At 44.3% G+C, this 21,567-nt stretch overlaps 2 protein-coding genes across 2 annotated transcripts in view; both read right to left on the reverse strand.

Moving 5' to 3' along the window:
* The window catches only part of GCN1 (GCN1 activator of EIF2AK4), a 69,706-nt gene extending 62,655 nt beyond the window's left edge, over positions 1 to 7,051 (reverse strand). Inside the window, exon 1 of the mRNA XM_073673395.1 lies at positions 6,917 to 7,051. Coding sequence (XP_073529496.1) covers positions 6,917 to 6,934 — 18 coding nt within the window. The 5' untranslated portion in view covers positions 6,935 to 7,051. The remainder of the gene's footprint in view (positions 1 to 6,916) is intronic.
* A 1,516-nt stretch (positions 7,052 to 8,567) lies between these two features.
* Positions 8,568 to 13,649, reverse strand: RPLP0 (ribosomal protein lateral stalk subunit P0). Its single transcript, XM_073673400.1, has 8 exons — positions 13,538 to 13,649; positions 11,917 to 12,023; positions 9,842 to 10,017; positions 9,683 to 9,770; positions 9,426 to 9,572; positions 9,135 to 9,320; positions 8,907 to 9,047; positions 8,568 to 8,766 (listed from the first exon to the last, which is right to left on the reverse strand). The coding sequence occupies exons 2-8, from the start codon at positions 11,968 to 11,970 to the stop codon at positions 8,614 to 8,616; spliced, it is 945 nt and encodes a 314-aa protein (XP_073529501.1). The 5' UTR covers positions 11,971 to 12,023; positions 13,538 to 13,649; the 3' UTR covers positions 8,568 to 8,613.
* Between the last annotated feature and the right edge of the window lie 7,918 nt (positions 13,650 to 21,567).

Consider the following 21,567-nt stretch of genomic DNA (forward strand, 5'->3'; position numbering starts at 1 on the left):
AGAAGGTGTGTCCAAACTTTTGGTCTGTACTGTATATAATATATATATATATTTATTTTTTTAGATATATTTTTTTTTCAATAAAGGAAAATGGGGGCAATTTGAATTTCTATGTTTTTTCATATTTTTTTAAAGGTATTTTTCTGACTTAGGGGACTGGAACCTGCAATCATCTGATCGCCTGTACTTTATACAGCAGTACAACAATATTAAAGCAAATAGTAAAAATCACGGTCTAATATGTACTATAGCTACAAGCTGATCTTTATATTAGCTCTGCATTGGCAAACATGGGGACCCTCATCAGACTGCCATGGCATTGGGAAGCCACAATTGCATTGCTGGGGGTTGGGGCCGATAAGTGGTTAGAGCAATGTGCTCCGTGTCGCACGTTGTACATGCCGATCCGAGATTGCCAGAAGCAATTTACAGGTTAACAACAATGGGCAGAGCTCGGCTATAGAGCTAGTAATGTCTCTAACAACCTGTAACTGCATGATATAGATGCAGTCAGTTTTGTTCTCTCTATGGGCAGTACATATGTAAGCCCCTCTGATGGAGACCCCTGTCATCTTATCATGGCAGACCGATCCTAAATATAATGTTAGAATAGTATGGTACTATATTATTACTATTACCTAAAAGGGTTTTCTCAACATCTTAAAGAGAACCTGTCACCATAAAAACGCTGTCCAATCTGCAGGGACCATGTTATAGAGCAGAGAGCGCGGAGTAGATTGATGTATGGATTTGTGAGAAAATATCCAGTATAACCTGGACTGCATTTTCATGGTGACAGGTTCTCTTTAAATGAGTAAAATTGCAAAGTGAGTGCAAAATTAATCAACTTTTAATTTTGTCTCGTATTAAAAATCCTCTCTATTGTCAAGAACGGAGGGATCTGAACTGTACAGCTCTCGCCTCTTTGCTTAGGTTAGCGGATACTTGGCAGTCTATCAGAGGTGGCATCTGCAAGGAGAGTCCACCTGAAGCTGGTCACGACACCGCTCTGATCCGGGTAGCCTCAGTGCCCCTGCGCTCCTCGGACGCTGCTTCTGTTTGCAGCATGGGAGACCAGAGGCTGGACTTTTCCATTGGTCTGAACTTACAATCTTCAGGAGAGCACCTCCAATGGGCAAGGAGGAATCCAGAAGGTAGAGAAGTGGTGCACACCTGAAGAAAGAAGATGAGACAACCCCAGGAGCTATCTGCAGCTCACAGATCATCTGTAATGTAACCACAAAGCAAATTCATCTTTCCTTTTCTCCGTTAAAGGGGTTGTCCAGGTTTATAATGAAAGACTGCAGTCACTATATGTGACTACAGACATGTGAGGATTGAAAACCCTACAAGAAGCAAAATGAACATAAACCCTGCTGTAAATAAATAAAAAGCAAGTGCATTTAACTAAAAGAGGGTTCTTTAGTTACACTGTTTTTGATCAAAAATAGTATATAAGCTATCCCACCACGACAAGGTGAACCCGTTTGGGAAAGTCCTACACTGTCTAATATTAAAAACCTTACCATGTGTCAAAGTAGACCTCTGTGTGAATAAAGGCAGACAAAGGAACGGGTTCCGAACTGTGGACACCAGCCAAGGGAAGCTATTTAAACGTACTATCCAGCTCTAGGAAGGGAGGCCACACACTAGTTTGCACAGAATGCAAAAAATACAAAGAAAACTGTACTGTGAGGATTGTCTGGGGCTGGCAACGAGACCGAGCGGTCATGTAACCACAAGGGTGCAATATGCATACTTCCAACTAGACGAGAGCACATCGCATACTGGCGTTTACATGACCCCCGCTCCTGGCGCACCCTCACAGCACACACAGTGTGAGGATTCACAAGTTTGTAGTAACACAGAGTGACTGTAAACTTTTGTGATAACCTGGACAACCCCTTTAAAAGAAAAAAAAGCCCAGCAGCCGAGCTGTGGGTAATAGGTGAAGATGATACAATATGTCCTGCAGTTACCATTGCTGTCAGTGGAGGAGGCCGGGTCAGGGTAAGTGTGACTCCAGACAGTACTGCACAGCCCCCCACACCACAGGAAGGAGACGTGGAATCACAAAGGTGGCAAGGGGAGACGCGCGGCTCTAAAAAGTACATTTATTCTCTCCGAAATCATCCAATTAATAAGTATTTTCTACACACAGTGTGGTAGACAAATTCTGCACCCAACATGATAAAATAATGAAACAATATAAATAGTATTAGGGCTCGTTCACCCTTCTAATATGGCTGTGTGTGCGCCACGGGATCCGTTAATAGGAACGAAGAAAACCTTTCCAAACAGTAACATTTCATAAACCACAAAGAATCCTGTTAGCACGATAGACCGGCCACACAGCTGGAAAAGTCGGGTGTGAACAAGCGCAGCTCACAGGGTAATAGGCAGAGCAGCCCACGTACATGCCCCCAAACAACTGTGCGAGCAACGACCCTTGGTAAAAACCTAGTATTACAGCCACGTTCACACTATCAGTATTTGGTCAGTTTTTTACCTCAGTAAAACCAGGAGATGGTGATAAATACAGAAGTGGTGACGTGTTTCTATTATACTTTCCCTCTGATTGTTCCTCTCCTGATTATGACTTACAAATACTGAGGTAAAAACCTCACAAAATACTGAAAGTGTGAACATGGCCTTATAAACACTGACCTGCGGTGCATGTTTGGCCACGTGCACACACTGAGTATTTGGTGAGTTTTTTACCTCAGTATCTGAAAACCAAAATCAGGAGTGGGCGATAGAAACACATGCACCACTTCTGTATTTATTATACTTTCCCTCTGATTGTTTCTCTCCTGGTTTTGGCTTACAAATACTGACCAAATACTGAAAGTGTGAACGAGGCCTACACCTCTGGAACAGTACAGAGCATTTAAAAAGAAAAAACGGAACAGTGGGAATACAACAAGAATGATAGTGGCCACTTCTGACAGTGTAACAGGACCTCTAACTGTGGCAGTATATACAGGTGCATCTCACTAAATTAGAATATCATCAAAAAGTTCATTTATTTCAGTTCTTCAACATAAAAAGTGAAACTCCTATATTATATAGAGTCATTACAAACAGAGTGATCTATTTCAAGTGTTTATTTCTGTTAATGTTGATGATTATGGCTTACAGCCAATGAAAACACAAAAGTCATTATCTCTGTAAATTAGAATACTTTATAACAGCTTGAAAAATGTTTTTAAAATCCGAAATGTTGTCCTACTGAAAAGTATGTTCAGTAAATGCACTCAATACTTGGCCCGGGCTCCTTTTGCATCAATGCGGCGTGGCATGGAGACGATCAGCCTGTGGCACTGCTGAGGTGTTATGGAAGCCCAGGTTGCTTTCATAGCAGCCTTCAGCTCGTCTGCATTGTTGGGTCTGGTGTCTCTCATCTTCCTCTTGACAACACCCCATAGAGAATCTATGGGGTTAAGGTCAGGCGAGTTTGCGGCCAATCAAGCACAGTGATACTGTGTTTTGTAAACCAGGTATTGGTACTTTTGGCAGTGTGGACAGGTGCCAAGTCCTGCTGGAGAATGACATTTCCATCTCCAAAAAGCTTGTCTGCAGAGGGAAGCATGAAGTGCTCTAAAATGTCCTGATAGACGGCTGCGCTGACTTTGGCCTTGATAAAACCCAGTGGACCTACACCAGCAGATGACATGGCTCCCCAAACCATCACTGATTGTGGAAACTTCACACTAGACCTCAAGCAACTTGGATTGTGGCCTCTCCACTCTTCCTCCAGACGCTGGGACCTTGATTTCCAAATGAAAATTGGAACTCTGGGACCTTGTGGAGTGTGTCAATGACTGCCTTCTGGACATCTGTCAAGTCAGCAGTCTTCCCCATGATTGTGGAGCCTACTGAAACAGACTAAGGCACATTTTTAAACGCTTAGGAAGCCTTTGCAGGTGATTTACTGAGATAATGACTTTTGTGTTTTCATTGGCTGTAAGCCATAATTATCAACATTACCAGAAATAAACACTTGAAATAGATCACTCTGTTTGTAATGACTCTAGATAATATGTGAATTTCACTTTTTGTATTGAAGGACTGAAATAAATTAACTGATTTGATGATATTCTAATTTAGTGAGATGCACCTGTAGCCCTACACATCTAATAATCTGGAATATTTGATAGTACAGCACCTGTCATTTTGGGTATCATACAGTACTCCTGTAGGGGCCAATATGCCTGACCCTTCTTGCCATCTCATGCTCACATGGCCTGCCCAATGCCCATCTAATACGTGTGGGTATCACTTTATATAAGGCCTTCGGACAAAATGTAAAACTGCTCTCGGTACAGAGAGCGATGTGCAAGAAGCTGGGCAGCGACATAGCGGAGGACATCACAGGGCTTTTACCTAGATCAGAAATGTCTGCTGTCAGAAACATATCTGCTTCCCATAGCAACCAGAAGGGTGATCTGATTGGTGGCTAAGGTCAGTAGCGCTACTCTTTGTATGTATTAGATTAAGGCCTCATTCACACATCAGTATTTCTTATTATTTGTATGCCAAAACCAGGAGTGGAACTTACAGAAAAAAAACTAGAATTGATAGATTGACCCCCACTCTGTGGTAGGAGACGCGCCTGGTTTTGGCATACGAATACTGATGAAAAATCACTGATGTGTGAACGAGGCCTTAGGACAGGTTCACATGAGCTCCATATATTTTACCACAGCATTATTATGATGCACTTATTGGCCAGGTGAAAGTATTTTTAACATTAAAAAAGGCTTCTGTTCCGTGCACTATAAAATACATCCTACTGATGAGCTATTGCTTTATAAGAGGACATACCCCTTTAAAGGGAGCCTGTCACCAGCTTTTCCCAATAGAAGAGCACGGCCAGCACTTTCCAAGCTTCTGTTACAGTACACTAGCTCTCCTGCACAGGCGGACTTCTCTATGCCCTCGGGGCTCAGTGGCCTCTACCCGCGCATGTGCACTGCAGTACTGTGCTCTGCCCGCAGCATGGCAGAGGTGCGCCTGCACAGCAGCGGCATTGGGGGGCACAGTGTGAATGATGTGTCATCCACATGACGCAGAGCAGAAGGACGGTGATTGAAGGCAGAGAGGAGGTATCGGATCTAGACTAGAGATGCCCATCAGACAGGACCACACCGTAAGAGGGGGGGGGGGGGTCATAAAAGATATTTTTTGGCCTATGTAAAGGTGAAGTGCCTTATATACAGCTTCCTAGAATACTGGTAAAGAGGCACTAAAGGTGGTGGCCATAGTTTATATTGGGAAAACCTGGTGACAGGGTCCCTTTAAGACACACGTCAAACTCTGGCCTGCAGGGTGAGTATATTTGGCCGGCAATGCCAGCACTGCCCCCCCCCCACCCCAATTATACTGTGTGGAGGGCTGTGTAGGACCATTATACAGTATGGAGGACTATGTGGGGCCATTATTCTGTATGGAGGACTATGTGGGGGCCCATTATACTGTATGGAGGGCTGTGTGGGGCCCATTATACTGTATGGAGGACTATGTGGGGCCCATTATACTGTATGGAGGACTATGTGGGGCCATTATACTGTATGGAGGACTGTGTGGGGCCCATTATACTGTATGGAACCATTATGCTGTATGGCGGACTGTGTGGGGCCCATTATACTGTATGGAGGACTGTGTGGGGCCCATTATACTGTATGGAACCATTATGCTGTATGGCGGACTGTGTGGGGCCCATTATACTGTATGGAGGACTGTGTGGGGCCCATTATACTGTATGGAGGACTGTGTGGGGCCCATTATACTGTATGGAGGACTGTGTGGGGACCATTATACTGTATGGAGGACTGTGTGGGGTCATTATACTGTATGGAACCATTATACTGTATGGAGGACTGTGTGTGGCCCATTATACTGTATGGAGGACTATGTGGTGATGGCAGTTGGGGCATTATACTGTGTTGAGGTCATAATACATTGCTGGGGGGTACATTATGCATCATACTGTGCATGTAGAGGGTACTGTGGAGGAATTCACTGTGGGGGTATCATACTGTGTTTGGGGGCACTTTTGTTGGCATCATACTTTATTATCTGTATTATTCAAGGTTTTTTTTATCCTTTATTACATATATAAATTAGGCCATTGGGCCATATGCTTTTACATATATTATTCCAGTATGCCCCATCTGTGATTAGGTGTTTATTTTATTCTAAGATCTATTAATTAAAATGCACTGTGTTAGTGGGATCAGCCCTTTAAGTTAGTTTCCATACGAAAAGTTTCATCGTTATAGATAAGAAAAATCTTCCTCACTTGTAGACATTTTCTTAATCAATCTCAAGGTTGGCCGCAACATTGTCCAAGCATTTATTTTGGCTTCTGTGTATTTGTTTGACATCCCTGGTGTAAGGGTAACCTGACATAGCCACACATGGACGTAGTGGGCTCTATAGGGGCCAGGCCCCAATCCAATCTCTATTGTAGAGATCTGATGTGCCAGTCAGAGATCAGGCGGGGACGTGTCATTGCACTTGAGGAAAGCCACGCCCCCATTGCACTCTCAGCCTGATTTGCATAAATCTCATCATGTATCCGGTAAAATAATTCCATAAAGCTGCAGTGCGGCCAGTGAGGGCAGGACAGGCAGCGCCATCTCTGTGTGATTGTGTGCGGTCAATGACCAGCCGGGCACAGGCGCCGGGGGATCTAGGTCTCGCCAGCGGGTGTACGGCAGACACTACGCATATGGTGCAGCAGAGCTCCCAGTGCCCGCAGCAGCCACACACGTGGGCAGGACGTGCGACACTACATAACGGAGGGGCGAGCAGCCCGCACACTGCAGCCGCCACATCCGCGATCACACAGCGGAGCCGACGAGAGACGCATAGAAAGCCACACAGCAACCACCACCAGTGCCACACCAACCTGCGTGTCCGCCGCCATCTTACCGGCCCCGACCCAGGAAGATCTTCTGACACACTTCCGCCATGTAGTTCCAGCAGCAACCACTTCCGGTACAGCCGGCTTCCACACTGTCAGGGACTGATCGCTGCAGGAGGCCGCCGGCCACCTCTGCCCGATCACCGCGGGAGGCCGCCGGCCACCTCTGCCCGATCACCGCGGGAGGCCGCCGGCCACCTCTGCCCGATCACCGCGGGAGGCCGCCGGACCCTGTAATTACAGTAGTGTATTGGCAGATTGGGGGGGGGGGGGGTTACAGCTCATGGTCTGCCTTACCAATTACTACACTATAATCTGACCATTTATGTCTTGATAACCACACAGGTGAAGGGTTAATGTGTGATCACAGACCCATCACTATAGAGTCCTGAGCCTCCATTTCTCCTCCCAGGTCAGGAAGTGACTGGAGCAGCAGAACCAAACGACTACAGCCAAGTGCTGGACAGCACCACCAATCCCAAAGAGCCCCACACTTAATGCTGACAGGACCCTTATACTGGGGAACAGTGGGCGCTGCCAGAAATCACCTATTCCTGATCTCTCCATTAAACACTTCACATGCTGTGAAATAAATGATTAATAGCACAATGGCTTCCAGCATTAAGCAGCAGCTAATAATGCCTCAGAATTAGACTGATCATACGCAGGACATTGTCCAGGTTCTCTTGGTGTCATGTGCAGGATCCTTGTACCATCAGGCTGTGTGCACACAGTGTCTTTTAGACGCCAAGTTTTTCCAGGCGATTCCGCCACAGGAAAGCGAATGCAGCCACTTTTGTAAAGTACCTGTGCTGTAGTTCTTCTGACAGATCCGCTACTTTTTCTCTACACTTGGAAGAATAGTGGTGGCATCCAACCAGAGGACGCCTGCAGAATGAGAATATCACTTCTTTTAACTTCTTCAGGGTTTGTAAAACCGCAGTTAAAAAAGTGACATAAGACTAATGGCATGACCAATAATGTTATTTTGTCATTGCTGTGCATTATGTTCATTACATGGGGCGTTTTTTCAGATGGATTCTGGCATGTACACCTTCAGGATTCACTATTATTGTCAGCGAGAGCAGACAGTCACGTGACTTAAATATGCAATCATGTACTAACTAGACATGCTTGGCTTTTCTCAAATTAACTTGTATTGAAAGAAGCCAGGCACATCTAGCTGAATCCTAGAATCCTGACAGCGTGCACACCAAACACTGTCAGGTTTTAGCAGTCTGCAGTCATACAGAGTGACTGCAGAATTATCACAAGACCAGACTGTGAAAGAAATCAGTTTAAACAGGCCTGCTGCATTGTTGGTTGCACCTGGTAACTGAAGGGGTAACAGGTGCAGTAATGGATGTTACAGACGTGATAAGTTATCCATGGGACCATATCTTGCATATTACTATCCATCCCTAATCCTTTCCCTGACCATTCCCTGTGTATTATAGAGATTGTATGCTCACATGGGCAGGACTAATAACTAATATGTAGTTTTATATACCACCCTCATATTGTGCCATGTAAACATGATGGAGATTAGTAGGGCCATCTAATCAGTTTGGATCAGTCTTACTCTCATTTGTTAGCTCAGTGCACCACTTCCATAAAAATCACAAGACACCAGGTATTAGTTGAATGGAATTTTATTGATGTAATTTGACTGATTAAATATCTTAGTCAAAGAGTCCAAATCCCATATCGTCATCAGACTCTTCAGACTCGTCTTTCGTCTCCTCCTTAGCAGGCGCAGCAGCAGGAGTTGAAGCCGCCTCCACAACAGGAGCAGCAACTGCAAAAGCAGAAGGATCTGCCAAGAAAGCCTTGACCTGTAAGAGAGAACATCCAGTAAAGACCAACACAATATGATACTATGCAGCAGACCAAGATAATTGGTTATGGACATCAGGCAAATATATTCATTATTTCCTCCATTACTATGAAAGACACCCCATAATCATTAGATTACCTTATCTGCCAATGGGAAGCTGTAGTCGGTCTCCACTGCAACAGCAAGAACTCGCTTGTATCCATTGATGACGGAATGAGGTACAGAGGCAATGGTGGGATACCCAATCTGCAGGCAAACGCTGGCCACATTGCGCACACCCTAAAGAAAGGACATATTGGTTGCTCTTTCAAGTGACATGCAGCTGGTAAACAGAAGTGGCCCATGTTACCTGCATCAGTAACATACCTCCAAAAAGCGAGTTCTCAGGGTATCTTCTGTGATATCCAAGACTTCCGGGCTGTAGATGCTTCCATTGTCATAGACTTGTTGGATGATCAAACCAAAGGAGAATGGAGAAATGTTCAACATGTTCAGCAGGGTGGCTTCACTGGCTCCTACTTTATCTCCAGTCTTGATCAGCTGGACATCACTCTGCAGAGAAAGGTTACTGGAGTTAGGAATACATGCTCCAATATGACCTACAGCATAAACTGTTCACAGCCTTCATGGCAGTTTGGCCACAAGACAATCACTTACCAGAATTTCAATAGTTCCTCTAGAGATTTTCGTAGTGATTCCCAAAGCCTGGAAGAAGGAGGTCTTCTCAGGGCCCAAACCAGTGTTCTGGGCAGGCACTGTGACATCGCAAGGTGCAATAGCTCCAGCGCGAGCAGAAGCGGGCACCTACAAAAGTTCAGTATTAGTGGATAGTATAAAACTCTAAATATATCTGTCTTTAAAGCTATATTATACTTTTGCATGTACCCCATTTGTGCTTATGGAGTTTTCTTTACCTTGTTGGCGAGTAACATATCCCGCACTTCTGTGAGATCTTCCTTGGTGAAAACAAACCCTACATTTCCCTTGATGTGAGGCAGAAGCCTGAAAAAATATTCCAAATTAATAGTTTGAAGGAAACAATAATATATTCCATAAAAAGTAAAACAACTCACTTCTCCAGAGCAGAGTTATTTTCCAAGTGGCCTCGGATAGCCTTGCGCATCATGGTGTTCTTTCCCATCAGCACAACAGCTTTCCCTCGCAGGGACATACGGATCTGCTGCATTTGCTTTGAGCCAACATTGTCCGCCATCACGATAAAGCATTTTGGATAATCATCTAGCAGTTGCTGCAAGAATAAATAGAAATACATCCGTATAAAATCTGTAAAACCTGGGGTGAGCAGATTAGCTCCTTCAATTCAAAGTATTCAGACAGGTCACAATAGGACATCAGAGATCTCTACTGGGTGCCCCTTCTATCAAAGGAATGATACAAGGTGCAGAGAGCATTGCCCTATTGGCAGTCAACAGAACTCCCACAAAAATGGAACTTAAAGGGATTATCCAGGACTATTATTTTTTCCTTAAGAACCTAAGAGCTTACAGTCAGATAATTGCCAACTAGCCGCCTGTTGTGCCAGCTTCTGGTGACATCAATTAGACAGAGCAACCGCTTCGCTTCCGCTCTATTGACATGGCATGATTGCTGATGTCATCCTGATTGACAGCCGGCTCGCCGCTACGGACAGTTGGCTGGCAATCAGCATGGACTAAGCAGTTACATTGACAAAGCAGACCGGAAGAGTAAGAGCTGCTCTGCTGAAATGAAGCAGCACAATCTCCGGCAGGAGCAGTTTGTGATTGCTCTGAGCTGGCGGCAGGCAGAACAGGCAAGTAGTTAGCAACTACCTGCCTGTCAGTTCTTAGCCACAAGAGAAGAAACTTAAATAGCCCCAGATAACCTCTTTAAAAGGAGCAATGGAGTCAGCTCACTTCTGCATCAGGAGATGAGCGAAGCTAGTAATGTCACGTCTTTACCCATTTAATTAACCCTGTTCAGAAAAATCATCAAACAAGTGTCCCCCAGAGAACCAACACAAATATTATAAAACGGCCCTTTAAAAAAATAAAGTATATTAAAAAAAAGAGAATAAGAGCTCACTCACACTGCCATATAGCACAGCTGAGTACTATGCGATGTTTTATCAGCACTCAGCCCAATGTTATACTATGGAACAATGCAGATCAGCGATTATTTTCTCATGCCAAATTGTCATGAGAGAACAATAGCAGCATGCTGCGAGTGCATCCGATGATCGGATTGCATACACCCGATGATCGGATTGCATGCACCCATACAAGTCTATGGGTGCGTGAGAAACATCGGACTGCACTCAGATGTCAGATTACCGGAGACGCCGGCAATGAAGGAGATGGAGAAATTACTTTCTCAGTCTCCTCCACACATGTGCTGCCATTCTCTCATGCGAGAGGATCGGAGCACAGTGCACTGACACTCAGATCAAACTGACAGTTTGATCTTGGTGTCATTTGCATAATCGACCCGATGGCTGTGACCCCAACCTAATCACAAGTTTCACGTAAAAGGCTGGCAAAGATGGATACTTTGGACCTAGCCACATAACAGTTGGCATGTAATGATCGGAGACAATTGCATTTAATGGGACTGTCATCAGAACCCTTTCCAGAATGCAGGTGCCATAGCGATGATTAGCTTACGAGATCACCCCTTCAATATTAAGGGCGTTGTCAAGGCTAATGATATTGATGAACTATCCTTGAAGTAGGTCATCAGCATTAGAACAGCGAAGGTCCAACACCCTATTCTCTTGAACAGGAGCTGATCTGTTCACAGTTTACATCTGATCAGCACAGAAAACAGATGACTGGAGGGTGTGCAGATAAAGATAGATCATTAGTTTGGACGACTCCTTTACAGCATATAACGACCCAACACAGGTGTACATATATTCATAACTACTAGATAATCACTGCTTCGTGTGTGTATATAAGAGGGTAAAATAAATCCGTTCCCTCAAACACTATGTGAAGCATAAGCCATACATGGCTACAATAATGGAGCTGGTCGCAGATTTATGCACCAAGTGGTTGAGGGAGCATGAATCAGATGAAAGGTCGCCTTTTAACAACTATATTACAGTAGATTATCAATAACAATCTGAACCAGCAGCAGAGAAAATACATTTCTAAAAAAATACACTTACGATGATTTTCAAAAAATAATTGGACTTCCACGTAGACCTGTCTTCCCTGGGCATCTTGTTAGTGCTTCCAAGGATTGCCACAAAAAGGGTTTAAAGACCTGATGATCCTGTGAAAGCAAGAAAGGATAATTTAGCTAGATTTAGACCGGTTAGCTAGAATGCGAGTACTGGGTAGAACTGTAAGCAACAGTGGACCCTCCTGTCATCTTCTATAAACTATAAACTTCCACACTGACAAATAGGAAAAACTGCAAACAGCGGTACGACCCTGTGTCTGATCTTCAGGATTAATCAGCGGCAATATGTAGAAAATGGGAACCAATTTGTGGAACCGTTTTAATGCTCGAGAGTTCATTGTGAGCTCTATTCACACCTGCATGATGGTGACAATCAAATGAAAATCATGATGCAGTGTTAGCTCTCTAACTATGACAGCGCTTCATAGGTTGAGTAGTGGACAACCCCTCTAGCACAGACAACCCCTTTTTCAATCTGTTTGCCCCCAGTAAAATAATAACACAAAGCCTGTGTGCCCACGATGCGTTTTTTAAGCGTTTCCGCAGCGGCAAAAACGCTGCAGAAACGCTTAAAAGCTCATGGTAGAAGGTCTGCCATGTTCCCCAATGATAATCCGCATGTGCTGTGCACATGCTGCGGAAATTTCCGCTGCGGATTATCATTGCGGGAAAAAACACTGCACTACCAATTATTTTGCGGAAGCGCTGCGTTTTAGCCGCCATTGACTTGCATTGGAACGCATGGAATCCGCATCAATGGATCTGTAGATGCGCATTCCTGCGTTTCAATGTGCGGATAGTACCCGGGTGTGGAGGACAGGAGACTCTCATCCAGACCCAGGTACCATAGAACCTGTAAAAAAATAAAATAAAAAATAAATGTTATATTTACCTTCTGGCAGCCCCAGGTGCGCTCCTCCTCCCATGCCGGCAGATCGCGATGGACTGAAGGACCTGCACTGACGTCATAGTCATGTGACGGGTCACGCAATGCTGACGTCGGCAGGTCCTTCAGTGTACCGCTGCCGGCAGCCAGGACGGTAAGTATAGATTTATTTTTTTATTTTTAACCATTCCTTAAGGTCACACTATATAAATCCATGCCATTTGCATCATCATCACTAGTACTGCGCCGGAGATTTTATCTTTATATTAAAAGGGGACCACTTCATTTAAAAAAGGGATTGCCTAGGTTATAGACAACCCCTTTAACAGATTCTGCAACCAGCAATAAACAGTGCAGCACAGAGACTACAGACAAGCAGTGCAAAAGTTTTAATGAAACTCAAGTGTAAAAAGTTAATTTTAGCCCTAATTACGTATTTACCTTTATACAAAAAAAAAACCAAACGTGTACAACCCCTTTAAATCACCAAAACAGCCACATAGATGGCCGGGTGCCGCAGGACACGTGGTACAGAAGAGCTCGCTCTAATAGAGGCCGGATGCCGGGCCGCAGTGCACATGGCGCGCAGTGATAGCAGCTGCCGCAGTGTCCGGTCAGGCGCTGCGGCTTCTACGCGTCCTCCCTATACAGCTCGCAGGGTACGGAGCACGTATAACGCCGTACAGCCGACCGGCCGATATATGTAGGCCGCACATACCTCACACGAGGGCTTCGGGAAGTAAAAGGGAGCGAGCGCCGAGAACTGAGCTTTTATATTAAGCCACACCGACCAATCAAGAAGTTAGAAATCCGCAACTACGATGCTGATTGGATATGACGTTTTCTTGCTGCGCTTCCTATTGGACATAGAGGAAATCAATCAGCCTAGTACGTTTGAAACATTGGTCTGTTCACGTAAACGAATAAACTGGGGCCCTCTAGTGGAGTGGAAGGAAAATTACATATTGTTAATGCATACTGGAATTACAGAGAGCAAAGTATAAAAGTAATGATCAGAGTAGCCAGTATAGGGGACTATCGCCCTAGGCCATTGTTCTATGAAATATATGTCTAGCAGGCTGGAGGGAATAAGGAACTTGATGCAGAACTTTATAACTGGAACTTTCTTTCTGTAGAACCTTTTTTCCCATTTTAATGTTGTATACTGGATTAAGAAATTTGACTTCTGTTAAAAATTGTGAACACCTCAAAGTTTTTGGGCCCCATGGCTCACCCATATAGGACATGCCTAATCATATAGCATTTAAATAAAAATAGTAGCTATGATTCCCAGCATCAGACCCCAAAACTAATACAGATCTCACTAGAACTTCCGGTTTGCTGACCCCAAACTACCGCCCTCAGAGCAGATGCTCAGGTACTTACAGTTCTCTGCTCCGGCACCTCCCTCAGCTCCAGGACGGCACCCAGAAGCAAATAACATTATATTACAGGATTAGATGTCATAATTGGAGTTTGGAAGACATTTTTCCATTAATATGGGGCAATATGCATTATAGGATAAACTTGATGAACCAGTGTCTTTTCTCAATTTTAAAGCTCATGCAGACGTCTGTGGATCTCGTTCCGATCTGTGACTGCAATGTACGGACTGGCCACAGGTCTCCCGATCCGAGCAGCACCGCGTCATATATATCTATGAGGCTGCTACTCTCCGGTCAGGAGACCCACAGCCAGTCCGTACATTGCACTCACAGATTGGAGCGATTTGGACGGACGTTCGTATGCGCCCTAAGGCCACGTTCACACCGTCAGTGTTCGGTCAGTATTTTTCCTCAGTATATGTAAGCCAAAACCAGGAGCGGGTGATAAATACAGAAGTGGTGACATGTTTCTATTATACTTTTCCTCTGATTGTTCCACTCCTGGTTTTGGCTCCCACTCCTGAGAAAAAACACTGACCAAATACTGAATGTGTGCACGTGGCCCAAGGCTTCTTTCACACATCCATGCATCACGGTCCGAGTACAGACTGTGAAGTACGAATCGACCTTGGCTCTCCTGACCCGAACTGAACAGCCACAAATATAATTATGAGAATGTGGGGCTCAGATCAGGAAACCTGCAGCCAGTCCTTATATCATGGTCTGTACTCAGGACCTTATACACGGATGTATGAAAATGGCTTTAAAGGGAACCTGTACAGGGAAAAAATGGAATTGATCTGCCGCCATAGTGGTAATGTGCAGGCACTACCGGCGTAAATATGCACAGAAGCCTAATCAGAAGTCTGGCTGCAGGGAGAAAATGGAAGTGAGCAGCTGCAACATAACTTCAGTCATCAGGGCGGTGCCGGGGCTATGATCAGTCCAATCCCACCCCCGTTCCCTAATTGACATTCTGCTCTGCAACATAAGTACATGTCATACACGCTGTAGTGGTGATCACCACTTTTCCCTCTAAGCTCAGTAGGAGGCAGCTAGGCTATGTACCCACGATGCAGAATTGAAGCAGAACATTTCGGCTGCGTTTCTGCATGTTCTTGGCAGTAAAAACACTTGCGGATTTTACACGCGTTTTTGACGTGTTTTTGCAGCGTTTTTACATGCGGATTTGACTTGCGTTTTTCAAATGCATTGGGACCTCAAATCCGCATGCAGAAACGCACAAATAATGGAAATGATGCGGATTTTTCCACTGCGGCATGGGCACAGAACATGCGGATTTTCATTGGGGATCATGGGGCACGGATTACCAAGCGTTTTGCAAGCGTTTACGCTGCGGAAATTCCACATCAAAAACGCATAGCGGGCACACATCCTTAGGCACATTTGTTATTGGGCTCTTTAAAGTCATTATTAGGCTGTTTTAACTCTTTCCTCTCCAGCTTGCTCAGCTTTGAGTGAACACTGTTATAACATCCCCAATGCATGCAGTGAACATAAACTGGAACAGCAGCAAAGAGGCAGCACTGGACCTGGGAAGGGTGATTTCAAAGACAAAAAAAGTATTCACAGACAACCCCTTTAAGTATGTAAAATGCAGTCCCATGATGTTCTCTTCCGTGTGACTTCATAGAGAAGCTGTTTTCTCCTGCACACACACTGGACTGTGGGTCTTCACGGTGTACATGAGGACTTGCACTTCTTGGCATAAGAACTGCTTGCTGCCATTAATAAACTTGGATTATTTTTTTTACTATGTCTTCAGAGTTGTACACTATTTTACTGCTTCGATTCTTGCTAAAGGACAGACATTTATGTAATCTTCCTTCCCATAGTTTCTGGAATCAAACCTTTATTTCAGTAAAATGCCACTTAATTCCGCTTGGGCTGTTTACATCAACCAATATATAAAATTACTTTTATACTTTAAAATTTCCACATTTTGGCTATGTGCACACGATGCAGAAATGAAGCAGAACATTTCTGCATCTCCCTGGCAGAAAAAACACATGCAGATTGTGCATGCGTTTTTCCTGCAGAATACATGCGGATCCACATGCGGATTCACATGCGTTTCCGCATGCAGATTGACAAGCGCTTTCCAGGCGATTTTAGCATCACCTGGAAAGTGCTTGACAACTAGGTCACACTATATAAATCCATGCAAACAGCATGGATTTATATAGTGTGACCCGAGAGAGTGTATATACTTACCTCCGATGGCCCGCGCTGTCCTGCTCACTCCGTTCTCCCGGCTGCCGGCAACTTTGAATTGAAAGACCTGCCGACGTCAGCGTCTCGTGACCCGTCACATGACTCTGACGTCACCGCAGGTCCTACAACTCACTGCAAGTGCCGGGAAGCAAGCAGGAGCGGTGCGCGGGCCGACAGATGGTAAGTATATATATATATATTTTTTATTTTATTCTTGTTTTTACAGCTTTTTTAATGGTACCTGGGTGTGGATAAGACTCTCCTCTCCTCCACACTCGGGTACCATCCGCACATTAGAACGCGCCAATAACGCAAGTACAGATGCAGTCTTGCGGAATTGGCGCGTTCTAATGCAAGTCAATGGCGGTGAAAACGCCGCGTTTCCGCAAAATTAAATGACATGCTGCGGATTTTTGAGCGCAGCGTTTGCGCTGCGGAAAAATCCGCATCATGGGCACAGCACATGCGGATTTCAATTGGGGAACATTGCTGCCCTTCTACCATGCGTTTTTCATGCGTTTCCGCAACTGCAAAAACGCTGCGGAAACGCATGAAATACGCATCGTGTGAACTCAGCCTTTCAACAAAAACTTATATAAAACAGAAGTATAAAGTTGCTGAATGTTAGCTCCAGCATCATCGGGGATATTTCAGTATCTTTAGTACAGCCGCCATGTCCAGAGTCCGTGTGGTTCTAACTGCTCACCATAGGGTTTTCTCATGCAGGTGTGACAGCAACCATGCATTATTGCTAGGTAGGGGATTTGATAACATAGAATTTTGACGTAAAACAGTTTGAAATTTCGCAAATTTTTTTTTTTTTTCCAACGTTTTGGTGTTTTTCCTCTACTTCCAGCCAACGCGGTCAACAACAGAGCTTATGAGGGACAGGGCATGGCCACATCTGCCCGCCAAATATATCATAACTTACACCACAAAAGTGGCTGGCTGGCGTACATCTATGGTGGTGGCAACCTGCAAATTAAAAGACATGCCAATTTCACTAAAGAGGCGCACACTTCTTAAAGGGAACCATGTCACCATGAAAATGGAGTCCAATCTGCAGGCACCATGTTATACAGTAGTATAATCTGTGTTTTAATAATTTAATCCTCTGATCATTCTGGGATTTTTGGCGCAGCGGGCGGGCCTATCAGTAACTAACAGCTTCTATGTATAAGTTTGCATATAGAGGTAACTGTAACTTGACCAAAAATCCCAGAAAGAGTAGAAGATTAAATGATTAAAACACCGGTTATACTGAATTTGTGATCCCTAAAACTATATATCAATTTACTCTTTTCCTCCTGCTCTATAACATGGGGCTTGCCGATTAGACTGCATTTTCACGGTGAAGGGTTCCTTTTAATGAATTTAGCACATCTTACTCCATTCTTCTTTTCAAATGCCATCCAAAATGACAGACTTACCAAATGTACACACGGTGCGGTTTTTATGCATTTTTGATACATTTTGGTAAATCCGCCCGGAATTGGCCCAAAAACGCATTGCAAAACATATCCCAGCATTTTCTATGAGATTTTGCAAGATCTGTGCACATGATCAGGAATTTTCCTTACAGAATTTGTGTGTTAAAAGAAGCAGCATGTCCATTCTTTGTGCGTTTTGCCTGCGTTTTTTCCTATACAATGCATTTTAATTCATTAAAAGTGAAGGCTTTTTGTATGTCAGATATACTACACCAGTAGTAATAGGCATTCCAGCTCTTTATAGTGATCGAGCGCACTAAAAATTTTTTTCTTTACTGACTTCAATAGTTCCATGAGGAGACTTGAAGCTGCAATCATCCAATTGCCTGTGCCAAACATAGCAGTGCTTCAACAAACAAATCTCGATCTCCATAGAAGATTCACAATGACAGGCACGGGGGTCTTCTGCAGACCGCCAGGTGTCATGACAACTTATCGGTGCCCTGTGATCACATGACAGGGGTGCTGATGGGCGGGACGCTTCTGGCAAGCGAGTGTTAAATGCCGCTGTCCGTGATAGACGGCGGCATTTAACTGGTTAACAGTAGTGTTGAGCGAGTATGTTCTGTTCCGAGTACGCTCGGGCCGAGCTCCGAGTGTTTACAGCTGCTCGGTGATATGTTTGAATCCCTCCCGTGTGCATGATTTGCGACTGTTTGACAGCTTTATTACATGTGAGGAATGTGTAAGAAAACTAAATTACTTACCGGTAATGTGTTTTTCCTGAACCCATGACAGCACCTACAATGAGAGAGGGGATCCGCCCTTCCAGGACAGGAAACCTACAGCATAAAAAGGTGGCGCCTCTCCACCACCTCAGTTGTTTACAGAGCATGAGAGGACACTACTTAATAGTTATATATCCCATGATTTTTCCTTCTACACACCACGTGAATCAAACAGCATGAAGCAAAAGAAGTGATCAACTTCTACCAGTGATGGGAGGGAATATAAGGGTGCTGTCATGGGTTCAGGAAAAACACATTACCAGTAAGTAATTTAGTGTTATCCTATCACCCATGACAGCACCTACAACGAGAGATTTACAGAGAAAAAATTCTAAAGTTAGGGTGGGACCACAGCCTGTAGAACAGTTTTCCTAAAGGAAAGGAGAGCAGAAGATCCCAGATCAAGCCTATAGTGTCTATAGAAGGTGCAAGGTGAAGACTGAATCACAACCTTACATAATGCTTGATGGGGACATCCGCTTTCTTATTGTTCTGCCATGGATTCCCCGGATTAGCACCGAAAGTAGGGTGCATAATTTCCTGACTTTTATGGAAATTGGAAGCTATCTTCGGAAGATAAAGTAGCTCCCGAACAGACCCATCTTCTAGGATCTGTATAAACAAAGGATTAACTGAAAAAGCTTGAATGTCACGAACTTACCATGCTGAAGTCAGGGCCATCGGGATAATAGTCTTTAATGTGAAGACCCTGAATCCATGGGTTCAAGCGAAGGCTTGTTACAGCCATAAGCACTGGATTCACATCCCAGGGTGCCATCTTTGGACTGAAAATGGGCCTAGATCCAAAGCTCACTTTCACAATCCTTGCTTATTTAATGAAGGTTGGACACTGTTCTAGTAGTGTACTGCTAAAACGGTCCATTTGCCATTCTCTTCCTCTTTATATGAGGTGCTGTTAAAGATAAAAGGTGAGACTTCGCCAACTGAACTGATTAGACATAAGTGCCATTAGGGATCTTGGCAGAGTTCCTCCATAATGGATTATGCAAGATAAAGCTACTCTGTTGTATGACAAGACTTTTACATGGTGACCATGTATAGATGAATGGAGCTTTCTTATATACTGCCTAAAGCTTCTTTAGGTTAGAGGAACCCGGTCTTTAGAGGCAGCCCCCGGGTGTGTACCCGTGACCATGCTACTACTGGAATGTAAGAGATTAGTTATTAACAGAAATATTGCCTTGTTCAGAGTTGTGGCCAGACTGCTTATTAATTTTGACATATAGCAGGACTCCTTATTTTACCTTGGGAGACCACAATGCTTACTCACTGCCCAGCGAGTTCTGCAGCGCTCGATGGATCTACCCATAATCCCGAGAGAGTTGTCCTAACTACTATAATTCTCCATAAAGCATTAAGGCTCATTAACATCTGAATGGAAGGACACAAACTGAAAGCCTAAATCCTCATTTTATGCCAAGAACTATTCTCAGGAAATCTGATGTTTCATGTGAATTGGAACCCGATTGTATACCTCCTTAAACGCCCATACTACTAGATCGCAATCTGGATCTGCAGATTTACTAGCAGGTCTTCTAGAGTCCATTCACAATGATCTAACTCAGGAATCTCTACAGCCCCTTCGGGTTGTAGCAAACCCAGGAAGGACTGGGTTAAATAATAGCTTTACAGGTCTAGATTAGGGCCCCTGGAGAGCTAAGCACTAGAGCAGGCTAGGCATTCACCTTAGTCAGACTGCTGGAGAGCAGAGGAGATGGTATGCGTCTTGGAGCTAATCAGAAACACAGGCCAGACTCCACAAGTATCAGGTGGTTACCCTTGATAAATATTGTTTTGTTTGATCAAGCTGGGTTAGCTAAGCTGTATATGAGTAGTCAGGGTCTGTCCTATTTAGTCAGAACTTGGACAAGACCTGAAATATTAATGTTTATGACTTCTGTGCAACCTGTAAAAAGCAATAAAACTGCGCTCGATTGGACCAAACCCACAATGGCTGTATGAGCACTACATGATGCCTCATACCTTTAAGAGTGAAACCCTACAAGATTTATTAACCTGCAAAACTAAGGAAGCGCTCTTATTGTCACCTGCCTCCAATCGGCATTCCACCGAGCACCAGCCAGGAATACGGCTACCCTCTGTCTCAAAATAGAGGCTAGGATATTTTTCCCCCTGAATTCGGTAAGCTTGCCATGCACAGTTAGTTTACAGTCGCTGAACTTGGTTTTGTCAGACATAAACTTAGTTGTGGAACCAGTACCTTTACAAAGAGGGACTATGAGGCACAGACACCCTATAAAAGCACTACAAGCCACAGGGGCATCCTGAAGCACTGAGACACTACGAGGCCCCATTAGGTACTAAAAGGCACTATACAGCACTATGAATGCACCATAAGGCACTATGATATGCTATGAGTCACTATGATATGCTATGCTATGAAGAGCTATGAGGCACTATGCCATGAGGCACTATAAAGCACTATGAGACGCTATACGGCACTATGATGTGCTTTTAGACACTAACATGTGCTATAAGGCACTGTGAGGCGCTATGTGCCACGAGGCACTATTAAGTGACATGAAGAGCTATGCCATGAGGCACCACGCTATAATGTGCCAAGATGTGCTATGAAGCACTATGCTATGACGCAATATGATGTGCCCTGAGGCGAGGCACTATGATGTGCTATGAAGCGCTATGCCATGATGCACTATGATGTGCCATGAGGCGCTGTGAGGCACTATGATGTGCTATGAAGCGCTATGCTATGATGCACTATGATATGCCATGAGGTGCTGTGAGGCACTATGATGTGCTATGAAATGCTATGCCATGAGGCACTAAGAAGTGCTATGAGGCATTAAGATGTGGCATGAGGCGCTATGAGGCACTATGATGTGATATAAAGAGCTATGATGTGCTCTT

Source organism: Phyllobates terribilis, unplaced genomic scaffold (genome assembly GCF_046119375.1).
Source record: "Phyllobates terribilis strain yellow unplaced genomic scaffold, ASM4611937v1 Scaffold_1__5_contigs__length_1240528914, whole genome shotgun sequence".
Lineage (NCBI taxonomy): Eukaryota > Metazoa > Chordata > Amphibia > Anura > Dendrobatidae > Phyllobates > Phyllobates terribilis.

Bases quoted from the DNA above. Each gene is read 5' to 3' on its own strand.
- RPLP0 (XM_073673400.1), bottom strand. From the start codon at position 11,970: ATGCCCAGGGAAGACAGGTCTACGTGGAAGTCCAATTATTTTTTGAAA. The intron at 9,321-9,425 runs GTAAGTGATTGT...CTTTCTCTGCAG, and splicing joins GAGGAACTATTGAAATTCTG to AGTGATGTCCAGCTGATCAA. The intron at 8,767-8,906 runs GTAATCTAATGA...TCTCTCTTACAG, and splicing joins GCTTCCCATTGGCAGATAAG to GTCAAGGCTTTCTTGGCAGA.